This window comes from Passer domesticus, chromosome 2 (genome assembly GCF_036417665.1).
Source record: "Passer domesticus isolate bPasDom1 chromosome 2, bPasDom1.hap1, whole genome shotgun sequence".
Taxonomy (NCBI): Eukaryota; Metazoa; Chordata; class Aves; order Passeriformes; family Passeridae; genus Passer; species Passer domesticus.
The window spans coordinates 77,731,481-77,747,997 of NC_087475.1; the positions used below are offsets into that span (position 1 = coordinate 77,731,481).

At 34.1% G+C, this 16,517-nt stretch overlaps 1 protein-coding gene across 5 annotated transcripts in view; it reads right to left on the reverse strand.

Annotated features, from left to right (window-relative positions):
* The window catches only part of CNTN5 (contactin 5), a 603,752-nt gene that overhangs the window by 132,777 nt on the left and 454,458 nt on the right, over nucleotides 1–16,517 (reverse strand). For all 5 annotated transcript variants that reach the window (XM_064409453.1, XM_064409454.1, XM_064409456.1 and 2 more), the window contains one exon: nucleotides 13,100–13,202. In XM_064409453.1, the coding sequence (XP_064265523.1) occupies nucleotides 13,100–13,202 (103 nt within the window). The remainder of the gene's footprint in view (nucleotides 1–13,099; nucleotides 13,203–16,517) is intronic.

Here is a 16,517-nt window from a genome sequence, read left to right on the forward strand (position 1 = left end):
TTGTAGCTTTTTCATTTTTAACCTCAAATTAATTTATTGATGACTGATGTAAAATTTTGGTGTCTTGTGGGTTTGTTTTGAGGGATCCTCTACAGATTCTATGGTTCTAATTTATAAAGTTTCTTTCCTATAAGAAGCTATTTTACATACTTTTCAGTTAGAAGACCAAAATAACTTCCCATTCCTTCAACATATTAAATTTTAAACATGAAGGATAAATAGGATATTTTTTTTTTCTGATGCACTAATAAAACTTTCTGTCTTAGTCCCACCAGTTATGTAATTCCTTTCACATCTTTAACTCTACATTTTATTTGCCATAGTTTAATACCTGTATGCATATATCAGATGAAATACAAATAACAATCTTTGTTTCTTTTTCTCTCTTCTTTAACTTTCATATGTAATTTCTTATTGCACACTTCATTCTGATATTAAATTTAGATTCTTTCCAGAGTGACTTGTGGAAATTGTGTAAGTCTTTTGTTTTACATTTAGTTAAATAGCTAAATGTATACTTGTCTTCTTTTTATATGGAATATAATTTTGTGATGACTTCTGGCTGCAAAACATACACCACGGACAGATAAGAGTTTAACTGATCATTATTTATCACAACACAAGTCCACAGTAAGAATGGGAATTCTTTATGTTGGTGCAGTATAATAGGACTCAGCAGCTGCTGCTATATGACTGTAATGAGTGTGCAGATACACTTTACTTGGGACCTTAAAGGTGTCATGCTTGCTGTTTTCTGATAGTTATTTGGCCTTCAGCCTTGCTTCCAGTAAAATGAGTGATGAAGATGCTTCTTCTCTATTGTCATAGAGGAAAATGGATTCTGCTGAATAGCATTAGTAAAGGGATTTTTTTGGTAGTGTATATTTCTGAGAAAAAGTCTAGAGCTTATAAAGCATGAAAGTTGTCTCATTTAGCTGCTATGAGATTATTCTGAAATTCATGTGTTTGGAAAGTTTCCTTTAAATTGCATTTAACTAATTTTCCGAAATTTGCTTTTGTGTTTCCTTCAGCAAGTAAATACGTATAACATGTCAAACACAGAAGAAACTGCTTGTCTGGGTCATTAGGAACCATATTTTAAAACAACTCAGTTATTTCTTCATCAGTATAAGGTAGTAAGTGGAATTTTTCAAGGAGATAAATTTACTTTAGCTGTGCAGATTTAATGATTTCAAAGGAAAGTATTCCCATATTACAAATCAGTATTTGCAGACAACTTGTAGTTCTGTTTAATGAAGCTTATTTTCCTTGCATAACTCACGAGTGACATATGAATTTTACATCTGAAATAAAAATGTATCTATATTTATTTCTCCTCTCTGACTTCTGTGAGGATGAAATGAAACATATGAGTGAGGATATGAAAGAATAAAATGGTGTGATTGTTCTAGAAAACTCCAAAAGTCCACCATAAAAGCTAACTAACATATGCACATTTTTAATATGTTAAAATGATCCACAGCTTTTTGAAAAATAGAGCAAATGCTGAAGTACTTCTAGCATGAATATGAGTTTAATGTAATATGCATATTTATTGAATCTTATAACCATTATAATCTATTTCTATTTTGGTCTCAGCAGATATTTATGGGAATATAGTTTCCTTGTTTATTGTAACACCATCCACATTCAACTCCTATGAATAAATTGATTTGAGCTTCAGTTGAGTTGAAAGAGTTGAAAGCTTTCACCTCACTTTTGGAAAAAAATCCTCTGAATACTACTGGTAAATCTTAGTACCATCAAGTAAAACCCTACTTGATTTCAGAAATACCATCATTAAACTTGTCATAAATCTAGACTGAAATAAAAAACCTAAGTGGTCCCTGGTGACTGCGATAGACATTGCTGTGGGCTTGTACACTTTGAATTTGAAGAAAATATGAGCCATAATTTTACCTTTGCATTTAAAAGAGATTATAAGACTCTTCAGTTTTCACCAGTATATTATTTGGGATAAGTGCTGTTGAATTAGTTGGAATTCTTCACAAGTTTCAATAAAATATAGAAATAAAAACTTTTTAAAAATTATTGGAAGCTATTCTTCTTCTTGTCCATTTCATATGTGAAAGAATTTTATGACATGCCTTAAAGTACATGTTTTCTTTGGGAAAGGGGAGAGGTAGAAATAGGAATAATGTCTGAAATTTAAAATACCCTTTCCTTAGATCTCAGCTCTTAGGATTTCAAGAATATTTTAAATAGGAATGCATAGATTACTTTTTTATACTTGGTTTGTACAGATTGATGTGATATTTTGAAATATTTTATCTACTACTGTAGTTTTAATTCTGCTCCACACGATTTCTCTTTACCATGCATCACTGTTCTGAGCTGCGTATTCAAACCCACAGGTGCACATCATAATATGACTTGAAAACCTCTGCATGCCTCTCGGGACTAGAAAAAAACCCTTTGTTTTCTTATGCCTTCCTACCTTTCAACTGTTTTAAATATCTTTAATTGTTATAGCATAATTATGAGGGTTAAAATGTTGAGGACTATAATGAAATTCTCTCTGTCAGATGGTTTTCAGGAATGCCTATCAACCATGGACATCTACCTTTAGAATGTCCCATATAAATCTGTTCAGGGTTTTATGAGACACAATAACTACTTTTCCTTTAATTTGGTTTTTAAAATATGGTTAGTACTGAAATGTGTTAAATACAGCAGCCATGAGTATGGTGATTTAAAAATTAAAAGTGAATAGAAGCAAATGATGATGATCTTGAAGCCAGTGTGCAGAGTCCAGGTCTGCAAGTGTCTTCAACAGATGCCCATGACTGTGCTAGAAATATCCATTGCATATATGAGTGTCATGTATTAATGTGGATGTGCCACCACTTATCACCACTATTAGCTTGTTCTTTACGGCGCAGAGCAAGGACAGTGCCTGCTTGGCTGCATATCCAGGTCCACGCATTAAATTATGGCATGTTAGAGCATCTCTAGCATCTAAAATAATGCCATGTATAAAAATGATTCATTTTCTGTAATGGTTCATTATTTGCAGTGAATTATACTCCAGAGTTCCTCTTTACTGGTTGATCAGAGTCTAAACTGATGTCTCAGTCTTCACACTTAACTATTCAACAGCTAAATTTAGATAATGTAGCTGTCCAATACTCTAAGTTAGGTGATATGACCAACAGTTTTGGTGATTTAATTTTTTTTCCAAATTCTTAAATTTGAGTTAGTCGTGAACAAATGAGTCACCTGATGAAGATGTAATCAAATGAGACCACAATAGGCAAAGGTATTGGTTTGACAAGTAGTGAGGAAAGTGGAAAAGCTATTCCACAACCTTTTGGGTTTCCATTTAAAGTTAGGTAATGGTGTTTACTTTTGATGAAATTGCAACAGCACAAGAAAAAATTTAACATGAAAGAGCTGAACATCTCTTCCTATGTATTCAGTGTTTTCCTCATTACAAAACTCCATATTACATTATTGTCAACATAGGATTGTGGATGGTATTTATATGGTGGAATTGGGGAGTTTTTGACCCTATTGAGGTATCACGTCTGTTAAAAGTTATGGAAATAAGTTCTGGTTTTTCCTCAGCCATCCAGTAACTATTTTTTCTGGTCTCTGTATCACACCCTTCCTCAGCATGCGGCTGGGGGCATTCTGAAGTAGACATTCTTCTAAAAAATATTGAAGACATAACAGGTAAATTGTCACCAGTCTGTGACTTGATCAAGGCTGTTGAGAAAGGAATCTGAAAAAATTTGAAAAGCTCAAGACATATGATACCTGCTGCTTTACTAAAGGGGATAATTCCTGAAGAATCCATTATTTTAAGGGACAATGCTTTGAAGCAGAAAGTTTCTTTGAAAAGATGACACATTCTTGGCAGGTGTTCATACAGATCTTCAGGGCCACCGTACTGCAGTAGGACTGTGTTTATTTACCTTGTGTTATTTTATAACTGAACTTTTATGTAATTTTTCTCTCTTTTAAATTTTGCCCAGGCAGATTTTCTTTAGCTAACACATTGACCTAGGATATCCTGACTCTCCTGTACAGGTATGACCAGCATATGTGAGCAGATCCAGAAGATCATGAAGACAATTTACAATGAGTCCAAAAATACCCGAAATTGTGACATACCATCAATGAGGATGTGAATGTAAACACAATTCTAGCATGTCTCATCAGACACAGAGTTTGAACACAATGAGTGTGATGATTTCCACATCATTTGGTGCATTTAAGGCTGCACTTAAGGCTCTTGTGCCATAATACCACGTACATTTATTTCTTTGTGGCAAATCCTGAAGAGAAACATAACAGTGGTAACTCTGTGACCTACTCCTGAGAAATGCTAGAGTTTTTATCCTTCTGATTCTCTCAGACTCTGACACAGAGAGAAAGTCTACACATATTATTCTGGATGGTAAGTTTGGAATAATAAAAGAACCCCAAAACTCCTCCATCTTTAAATATACAGTAAAGTTGCAAAGCTGGGCAAGTTCCTGAACACTGTTTTTACTAACATTTATAAATTTTCTTCAAGGTTTCTTAGAGAGAAAGAAAAGGGATTGGTAATATTGCTTCTTCAAGAATGACGTTCTAGTGATGGAGATTTTGTTTGGTAGGTTTTTCTCCCACTTCCATTATGCCATACCATAAAAGCAATCCCATTTAAATTTTAGATTTAGAGTGAGGCAGAATGAGGCCTGGGAGTGCTACTTGAGATTTGCCAAAGAATCTTTATTACATTGCTATGAATGATTGCAATATCTGTAACAGTATTACAAAGTCTATTTAAGAACAAGTCCACTTAGAAGAAAACAGAAATAAATCCAGCCTGAAAAGCAGGAACAAAATCCAGTCTGGCTCTAGCACCTTATACCATAAAAACATATTCAGCATGAGCTGAAAATTAACTTGAAGTTTATGAAAGTCTTAGAAATATTTATTTTATATAAAAACATATGTTCTATCAAAGGGGAAAAAAAAAGGAAAGAGAATCCTATATCTAATTTTATAAAACAAACTTTATTTTATAAACTAATTCTTCTTGCAAGTATTTTGTTATCAATAAAATTTAAAAGTGGCTTCCCTTCCACAGCTTCCAGGTCTGGCATCTGATAGGATTAATAAAATATTTTTCCAGTAGAGAGAACGGGTGTGAAGGGACATGGAGAAACATGATTTTTTGTTCTATGGAACTTAGGTATTTCTATATCAATTTTTTTATCCATCATGCAGTGTCATTTTGGGCAAATAATGAAACCAGATTAATACTCTGTGGAATGGTTTCTCTGTTTTAAAAAGAGAAAACAGACAATTCATGTCTCTGTGACCTATAGATGAAGAATAGAACATCATGCTAAACCTTAGTTTTGATGGCAGAGGCAAATTACTACCTGTGGACTTCTACACTGTGAATTAGCTTGAGGCTTGAAAATGTTAATTTATTAGCATGCATTGTTCCCACAGTAATTCTGCTATATGTAGGAAAAATGGCTAAATATTTCAATCCAAGTTCCAACAATGGACTGAGTGTATAGCACCCAGAATGATTTGTTTTATTTAACGCCAGGTTACCTTTAATATCAAAGGTGTTTCTGTGTGCCACCATTACTGTAGGAAGAGGAAAGACTGTTTTGTGTTCATGGAAAAGTACAAGTAGCTTAATATTTTCCAAAAGACAATAACTAAGCAACTTCCAGGGCTGAATGCCTATGCCATGAGCTATCAGAATCCTTAGCAAAGAGGCACTCAATCCCTGAGAAACTTCATGCAGTTGTCCAAGGAAAAGACAGCTTATCCTCGGGGAGGAAAATACAGATCTGCTGACATATCCCAAATGCATTGAGAACAGAACTGTCATACTTGGCTCTAAAAACAATGAAGCCTGATTTATATCCCAGATGTTGCTGTCCTTTTTTGTTTTCTATGCATGTATGTCTCTCTCTCTCTCTCTCTCTCTATATATATATATATACACACACACACCAATGAAGCATGCTCGATTCCCAGGTTTATACCCACTAATACTCATCTGCTGCTTGCTGCCTTGACTGTGCACTCATGTCAATGCCCCTGGGTTTCAGTGTCGTGCAGTTAACAGAGGCTAATTTTGAGTATCACCAGCACACTAGCTCTGCTATTCTTTAGCACAACACCAGAGCTGAAGCAAGATGTGGATTCATGCTGACAACAAGGAGACTTAGGTTACAAAAGAGTCTGATCCCAGAATAGAAATCCTCATGAGACCTTTTTTGATACTAGATTACTGGGAAGGGGTCTGGATACAGGAACATCTTGTCTGGCTCTCTTGACAGTCTATAAAAGGAGACGCCTTCTGCCAGGTCTGGGGGAAGAATCTTGGAAGACCTGTTTGGAAACATTCAAGACCAGTAGGTAATACTGGATTTTCCAAGATATGCCAACTAGAGGACAGAAGTCAAGGAGAAATATGTGGAAGACTTGGCTGACAGTTTTAACTTGTGGTCTGAAAGTAAAAAGCCTTATTTTATAGATTTGAAGAGGAGAGAGGGTTAAAATCAGTCCATTGAAGTCAGGAAACAACAGTGCAATGGTAGAATCTTCTATTCCCATATGTGTAGAGACCAGATAAATAACTGCACGTGCTAGATAGAGAAATGTGCAACTGTTTATCAATCTCTTGTTCCTCCAAAAATCTCATATAATTATGTGGCAGATGGAGAAAAAAAGGAATCAAGTACCATGAAACCTCTGACCAAAGATTCATTCCTGGGTGCCTTTAACCCTCTTTTCTGAAATTATTCTCTTCATCATTATGCTATTTGCCAGAGCTCACTGAAACAGCCCTTTAAAACGTGGACTTGCAAAGCCTATCTTCTTGTACCTGCACAAATATTTGCAATATCTAGAAAACTGCTTCATAGCCGTTATCCCATGTCATTGGCTTAACGAGCCACACCAGCAAAAAATAACTTCTTCAGAAACTTCATGCAATTCTCCACAGTTACAGTCAAATGCTCTTCACCAGACCATAAAGATTTTTTTATTTGGCTGCTCTGATTTTTGCTTAGGTTCTATATTCACTTATCCAAACACTTTGCCTTTATTTCTGCATATTGAAAAATATTTGATAATCTCTCTCTACATAGATTAATAGAATGGTTTGAGTTGGAAGGAAACAAAGATTATTGAGTTCCGGCCCCACTGACATGGGCAGGGACACCTTCCTCTAGACCAGGTTGCTCAAAGCCCCATCCAACCTCATCTTCAACACTTCCAGGATGGTGCATCCACAACAGGTATATAGCCTGCAATGAAAATACTGATAGTGACATGAAACAAATTATAGCATTTCTAATAAAGGCTTGAAGATCAATTAGAAAAATTAGAAAAGTCCAGCAAAAGGAAAACAGGTGCCGAATGTAACAAAAATACTGTATTTAATGGATTTAAAACTTTGAGACATTTATTGATTTGAATTGATTCAGAGTTCATTGTTTCAATAGAACATTTTTGAATGTTTCTTATTTTAAAAGTCATAAATTCCATTAATTTGTGTGACTTAAATATATGTAACTTCACCTTCTTTTTTATTTAATTTCATTTAGAAAGTAGGATTTTTAAAAAGACTTCCAGCTGAGTTCTTGCAAGCCCTACTACTTATGGGATGATTGTTTACAACTGAGCTATAAATCCCTTCCAAACAAAGTTAACAATAGAATTATTAATGCAACATTAAATATGACAAAATGATAGACAACACATCTATCAAAACTGCCTCATTGGAATTCAGTAATAAAATAAATAAATATTGTTAATTTATTCTTATAATTAACTAAGTATATTTCGAAACAGAAACATAGTTTTGACATTGCCAAAATGAAATAACTTAGCATTTAAAAGGAATGTTAGTATATTATGTGTATGCTACCATTGTACAGAAATAGCATAAGCATAAAATAGCCTCAAAAATACAGAAAAATAAGCAAATGAGTCATAAGAAAAATTGTCTGTCAACACTGTTGTTTATTGATGCTTTTGATTCAAATATCTATGTGTTGATCTATGTGGTTTAAAAATAACCATAGTATAAATAAAGGGATGCATAAAACTTTTTTTTGTTTTTAGCAAAACAATCCTTTTGGCAGTCTATAAAGCCCTTATTTTAAGAGCAAAGATTGAAAACTCTGGTAATCTACAAGTACTGCAATACCCCAGATCTTGTAATTTGTTTTAATGAGAAATAAAATATGATTACTCACTCAAAATTGGCTGCTGGCACTATCATAATACAAATTCTATTTTGTTTTTTCCTGACTAGAGCCAGAAAACCAATGAAATGTGACTTTTATGTGGAAAACAAAATAGAAGTCTGGTGTAATGCACAAACAAAAATGCACTAAGGAAAAGGCTGAAGTGTGAAGGTCAGGTAAGGTGTGAGCATAATACACAGTTTAAAATTTAAAAATCTGTGTGAAAGAGTGAGAGTAGAATTATTCATATAGAAGCAAGAAGACAACTTAGGGTTATATGCCAGAAAGAATAATAAAGGGAAAAAAAGAAGATGTTTCTGACACTTGCGCTTTCCTTGCTTCCCTCTGTGGCCAAGGATCTGGGCTCCTAGAAGAGGGCAGGAACTTACAGCTTTTCATGCCAGGTTGGACAAACCAGTCTTGTATCATTTCTCAAACTATGAAAACTTGTTCATTTTGAGGCTTCAGAATAAAAAGTATATTTCCATCTATGCCTGCCTTTAAGTCCCATATTTAAAATAATAGTGTTAAAATCACTTATGACATAAGTATGCTCCAAAGTCAGGAAGCGCTGAAGGATGCTTGGATGGCTGTCACTGAAGTGCTTCATTAATGAATGTGTCATATAGTGGGGATGGAATTTAGAGTCCTTTTGCATATCAACAGCATTAATTTCATCTCTTTATAATGGGCAGAAAAACGAAGGCACCAGAATTATTTCTTTGAATAACATACATGAAAAAAGGAAATTAAAGAACAGACCTGTTCCCGCTAGGTGCTCCTGAAAGCAAAGTCAGTAACATTTGAGAAAAAATTAAAATGGCAACCTCGTGTCACAGAAAGCAGTGTCTGAAAAATTGCATTTCGGGAGCAGGAAAAGCCGAGAATGTTTTAATTTGTGCAAAAGTGTCAGCTAGGAAAATGATATCTTCACCAGAATTTTTCTGAAGAATAAGGTCATGATCTGTCTTCCAGCTTTACATAAGAAATCTAAGGTCTGACATTGAAATAGACATAAAAAATAAGGATTATGTGGACTACAAATAGAAACCTCATTATCCATTAGCTCAATTATTAGTTTTCAAAAAAAAAAAAGGTTGTCTTTTTAAATAACAGAAGACACAAGCAGTGAAAACTGTTACTCAAAAGCAAACATTAACATATTGCTATTTAGAATTATTTTTATTAATTTTGATATTTTGAATCTTCAATTTCAGATTTTTATAATTTTCTTTTCATATATTTATTTTAACAACACTTAATAATAAATACTAATCAGGATTTAGCCATTCTGCAAATTAAAAAAAAAGTATTTATGTTATTGTGAAATGTTAAAAATAAATAGAATATGTTAATACCTTGTTATTGCCAGTGTTTTTTTAGCATTTTTTTTAAATACTATCCCCTGTTTTGTTAGGGAACAAAGAAAATTCAAGTATTTACAATAGAAATTACATAATAAAATGGGTGGCAGAAAACATATCTGTATGCTATATATAGGTACATAGATGAAAGATAGATGTATCTGAAACATAAGTTGTTGTGTAGATGTGACAGTGAATATGTCTATATATGCCCAACACTGGACCAGCATATATATCCATCACAAAAGGTTACTATTTGCAAAATGCACATTCTGATATATACACAGTAAATTTTATTTGGCTCCTCTGCTTTTCACATCTTGTTAAACCTCAGCAGTAAATCACTGATTTATGCAGTGATTTGTTAGACAATGACTAATGCTCATGATACGAATTGTTATCTAGTGCAAATTAGATAATCTTGGGACATTTCACAACTGCATTACTTTGAATTCTTTAGCAGCTACAAAGTCTGTTTGCGAGTGGAATCAGTAACATAATATTTTCACTTGTAACTGAATCAGCTACATGTTGCTGGGATCAGAATAAAATCCTTCTCAGAAAATTTATCTCTGTCAAGCAATTAAGGTATTTGACTCTAGTTTGAAGACAAAAGCTTCAGAGCTTCAATTTATTTAATTATTTTATCCATAGTGACTGACAGTGCTAAATAAACATTATTAATAAATCATTAATCAGTAACTAAAGACTAGGATCTTCCCGGAATATTTACCAAATGTCTGCTTTAGGAAATCTCACTGGAATGTTTGTCATTCTCACAATTACAGTGGAGAGAGCAGAGTGTTTCAGACAGCTAAATTGAAGCATGAGAAAACCAGCAGCATATTGGTTTTAAGACTGTAATAACACCAGTGTTATTTGCAATCAGAATTCAAAATATCAAGTTTCAAAATACTAAATAAAAAAGGAACAAATTAGTTGTTGATTCAGTTTAGCAAATGGGACCCATGGCAAGTAACAAGCAACAACCCCTACAGGGCATTAGGAACAAGAAATGGGGACAAAAAAGTAAAATTATGAAAATGAATAGGAAACGTGATGCATTCCTGCTTCTCACCTCAGCCTTCAGGTTTCAAATGGTGCCTGAAATGTCATTCATGTAATTATTACCATATCAAGTTGAAAGCAATTTCAGTTCAGCTGATTTGATTGTGCATTAATGGCTGGGAAAAGAAGATAAGGAATGTGCATGGTAAAAATAGCTGCCCATTACTATAGCAGCAAATGGGGTCTTATTAGGTAACCTGAAATTCCTTGCTCATTGAGGTGGTCTTGATTTTTTTGTTTATTAAAGATTAACACCAAGTAAAAAAGAAGAAACAACCTAATCAAAATCCTTCCTCTCAACTTCACCTTCTTTTTAGAATAGTGATTGAATATTGTTGAGAGAGTTTACTAAATCTCACGGTGCTGAAGGTGAAAGGTCTGTTTCTTGCCTTTCAGTGATGGTTGCAGAGGACAATGTGTGTCATACCTCCTTTTCACTGGAAAGCTGACTTGTAATCTGTCAGCAGTTGCAATTTAATTCCAGCAAAATAAGAAAATAAGAAGTAGTGTGTTGGTTACTGCTTCAGCCATAGCCTAGAGTCTAAAAGGACCTCGTTGCCAACTATTGACGTGGCAGTGTTTCTGACAGGAGAGACCCTGGAGCCGTCGGCCTCTTTTCCTCATTTATTTCAACATCTCAGGGAATCTCTCCATTTATTGCTTTTCTGTCCTCTGTCACATACCTCTTTCCTCATCTTCACTATATAAAACATAAGACTTGTGTTTTACCCTACAAAAAACTCTTGTCTCACATTTGTTTTCTAAACTACTGCTTACATTTATGTTGGGAATGAATTTGCAAAAGCTGCGGTTGCTAATGGCTCCCTCCATGTGGGCTATGGTCTCTCAGCTTTTGTTTGGACTGGTTTGGTTATGTTCTGTTTCTTCATCACCTTCACTGAACTTAAATAGGTACAACTGAAAAACTTTGTCAGAATTTCTCTTCAATTATTTGTGTATAAGTTCAGTTGACTTGCACACTGAGAGCATCTCGGTATTGGATATATATCATCCAGTCAGTAATTAGGAACTGTTAGGAGAAACATTTGAACAGAAGAAATCCAGTGACCAGTGACACATGAAGAAAAGGACAACAAAATATTTAAAAAGCCCTCTCAGAGACAGTAGAGATAGGCTTTGAAAAGTCACTCTGGAAAAGCAGACCTGCTGAACAAGGTGAAGGAATGACCCTCAGGAAAACAGACTATTGTCTTAAAACTCCTAATCTCTTATGTTTTTTCCTCCTTAGGTAAATAAGAAGAATTGGTATGTAAAATATAGTATTTCTCAGACTAAATCTTTTGTGGAATTCCTCCAAAGGAGTTACAAAGACAAATGAGCCCTTACTTTTTAATCGAGGCCATGCTGTAAGAAACTTGTATGTTTTTTGATAAGCCATGAACTAAAGCAAGCAGGATATATGATACTTAACAGCATAACTATGGAGACTAGGGGGAAGATGTCCAAAAGAATATCATTATGGAAAGGAGCTGATAAGAATTCAATACAGTGAGATTTTTTTTCAACATACCACACAGAATTTGATGAGGTATTTTGGAAAGAACCCTACCTGTTACAATTTTTTATATGTTTCTAGAGAAACATCATTGAAGGAACATCTGATTTTGGCAGCATATATGTGAAGAAGAAAGAATATCTTTGACTCACTAGAAATGACTCTTAGTTCTGTCTGCCTCTATACTAGCATCCTTATTGGGAACAATCATAATAGTACTTGAGTAACTAATAGTAACTAACACCACAAAACTGAAATGTTATCAATTTCATCCTATATTCTGTAATTTGAATATTGTATAGAATTGTATAGAAGTAATTTTTATTGTATAGAAGTAATTTTAATTTCACTTTCTCATACCTTTCTTTCCCTAAACATCTAAAAACCCCTTGACATGAATAGCAAACACCCATTCTGTACTAGTGCTGTTATGTCAGGTAGCAACTGCAGAGTGGGTGCTGCCACAAAGTGGGTTAGGACATGATCAAGACATTGTGCTCTTTGCTTCGTGTATAAATTTTTAATATGGGGGAGGGGAGAAAACGCTCCTAATGTTTGTTTATTCTCCAAATATGAATTTTTTACAGGGAAAACTCTAATTTACTGGCTTATAGTATCTCTGTGAATGAATGGGTGTGAGTCTGGTAAAACTTTCAATTAAAAAACCTTTTCGCTTTTTGTTTAGGTGATTGGTACTTTTCATTTTGACAGAGATACTGTTAACTTGACTGAATTCCTGACCACAGAAATAGCTGGGCAGGGAGTTCATAATTAGCTACTTAGTCAATAGGTTATTTTGAGAGTGCAGTAATGATGATCTGTAAAATAAAATCCAGGAAAATAATGAAACCACAAATCAGGCATGTCTCATCTTAATAAACAATGTTATCTAATTAGAAAGAATCTTTACTTACTTTCCAAGTGCAAAACACTCCATCTTAACAGTAGTTCCCCTTGCAGCTGTAACTGTGTAAGGAAAATGGACTTCAATTTTTGGTTCATATTCCCCCATCACACCTGGAAAATAACAAATGTTTAAAATATGAAATATCATCAGTTTTCCATTATCACAGAAAGACCTGTGGCCTGCTTTTTGAAGCTGCCCAGCAATAAAGGTGGTAACTGATGGAGATAGCCTCTCTTGATCAGATGTGCTGTGCTCAGGTCCAGTATACATATACACTAAAATGCTCTTCAGTTTATCAGTAGCACAACATTGAGCTTAAAAAAAGGATTTATTTTTTGGAATTAGGATTAATATTTAAATTTTAAAAGATTAAAATGGACAATCCATAGAAGAGTGAGAATTTTCAAGGACCAAAACTTTGTTTACCAGCACACTGACAATTAGACAAATAAATCAACATATCATGCTTTGCTTGACTGAGGACCTTCTAAGCTCAGGGAAAAAACCCTCAAATTATGAAGGAGCATTTGTGTACACAGCTACAAACACAGATATGTAGACATGAATATTTCAGTTGTGTAATTTTCAGTAAGACTTTTAATTTGGAAGAAGGTTTCTTTTCAGCACAATGCTTTAAGTACTGTAAGATAGCATTCTAGGAAATGGGGAAACATTCAGGAATGGGAAAATATAAAAGTGGAAATCAATAAAGTTATCTCAGATTTGCTGTAGAGTGATTGACAGCTTTGGAGAATCACAAGAGATTTGGAAATGAGAAATAAGTAAGGAAACAGAGCTATGTTTTATAAGGTTTCCAATTTAGAAATTTGGATTTGATACCACTTGGAGAAAATATCATAATCAGCATGGCAGGAGAAGAATATGACTCTAACAGCTGTCTTTGGTTGGATGGAATTTAGGGTATGGGGGTAGGAAATACCTGGGAGCAAAAGGCTGTATTTAAGAAAGTAAGAATGCTTCAGATTTTCAAATGAGGAAAATGGAATAAAATCTGACTTGTTGAAAAAGTAGGAACAAGACAAATCTAAATCTATAAAAATCAGTCAAGATTCTCCAAAAAACTCTAAAGCAAGCAAATAGGAACAAGAAATGAAAAGGCAGGGAGAAAAGAGATCTCTTATATGAGAAAGAAAAGAAATGAATGTAAGAAGAAACATGGAAGTAGAGGACTACAAGATTTACAGCTGAGAAAATAACAGTTGGCAGAGATAGATGAAAAAACAACCCACAACCTGCTAGAGCAAAAAACAATACATAAGACTGAAATTGTAAAACATCTATTCCTAGCCTTCAAATGTTCCTTATGGGGCTCAGGAATTTTCAGTGGGGGCTGTGGGCTCATTTTCCACTGTCACTCAGGCCCCTGAAGAAGCTTGGCTCTGGGAAGAAGTCTGAACATTTATACATTTAAATGTTTCATCAGAGGCTTAAGTCTAATTAGAAAATCTAAATGTGTCTCATAAGTGAATCAATGACAGAAAAAGAAAGTATAAAATACTTTTATTTCTAATAATGTAATTCTATAAATAATCCTATAGATAGCAGATTTCTTTGTAAAAAAAAATATCCTGCAAGTATTATGTGTTCTAGCAATACTGACTCATTTCCTCCAAGAAATGACTCAATCAGTGTTTTGACATTGCTTTATGAACCCTCTTTTTTTTAATAGGAAAAACCCCAAAAACATGTGTGTCCTGGGTATTAAAATAAAGCCAGGCCATCAAAAAATGGTAGTCAATTAAAATTTTCCTTAGCCTAGACTGAAGTGATTGCTAGTATAATATGTAATAAAAATACATTCCCACTGGATTGTAAGATGTCAGTAAATTTATAATTTAGTTACACTCTTTGTAACTTCATTTAATGTTTTCTGAATTTTTTTGTGACTATGAATACTAGTTTCTGATTTATCTCAGTTAACCAATTACATGGTTTTACAAGATATCGATCATATCTTTTTTTCAAATATGTCTTTAACAGACTGCTAAACTCCAGACCATTAATCCTTCAAAAAGAATCTTTAAGAAACATTCCTAGTGCCCATGTGGCACCTCTTCAAATTCCACTTTCTCACTTTGAGATGTGAAGGTGAGAACTGCGCAGCAATAATGAAGATGTAGATCTTTCTATCACAGTATTTATTTTCTTGGAGTTTTTTGTTTCAAAAAAAATCAGTTCTATTTGCTGTTTCATACTTGAGATGATGTTCGTACACTGTGGCACCCTAATGTCTTTACTGACAATATCTGATAAAGGTATTATTACTTCTCTGTTCATTTTGCTTCCAGATAATTTATGTGTTGAATAGTGAAGTCCCAGATAAGTCTTCACTTACAGTCTCTCAGTTCTCCAAACTGTTTAGGTACTCATACAATACGTGGATTTTTTTGTAATCTATCTTTAATGGAAAATGGGGCTGTACTTCAGCCCCTCTAAGAATTTAGTTTCCTCAAGAGCCTTTGATGGGTGACGCTGTAAAGAACTACGTGAAATGCAAGCAGCTTGGCCATTTCTGTTCATATTCTCTTAGACTCTTTAGGAAAGCTGTATACAGACTGAAGCACAATTTCCCTGGTTAAAAGCTATGTTGTTGGTATATGACTGTGTGGTAAGACTACTGTATGCTAATGTGCTGAATACAATCCTAATGATCATACTTTTAAAATTTATTTTCTATCAACACACATGACAGAGAAGTCAAACCTAGTGGTCTGTCATTCCTCAGATGTTCTTAGGAATCCCTTTTTTTTTGAAAAAAAAAACAAAAAAAACCCAAAAAAAAACAAACAGAAAAACCCCCACCATTTCTACCTACCTTCCTTCTAGTCCTAAGGCTCAGAGAAGGAAAATAGTACATCCTGCTTCCTTCCATACAGAAGTCGGGCCATGGGACTTTGTTATTATTTGAAGTGTCAATATTTCCTCTAAGATTTCTTCTATGTAACGTTCAATTACAAGAACATCAGTCCTGATAGAGCAATCTCCTGTGTTCCCTTGTAGTGAATACTGCTGAAAATAGTTCAAGTTTTATGATAGAGCCTTCTATTCCTAAGGTTTTTCTTTTAAATCTCTGATATCTGCTGACTGCTCACACTCACTAATAGGTTTTGTGCTTCAATGAAATTAAATTGGGGTGGTTTTGCTTTTGGGTAAGACTTTGTTCTGGAAACTAATTGTGTTGAGTTGTTACATAGTATTCAACATTTGCTTTTTTAACCCTGAATAAAAGCAGAACTTATAATAGGATTAAATCATTCTTACCTTTAAAATAATACAGTACATCTCTACCCATCTGAGGGGCAATATTATCTTTCAGATCTTATGTTTTTAACTTACATTAAGTCCCTTTGGTGAGTGCAATCTGTACACTTACTGAATGCTTTTTGCATGTCATGCCATAATTT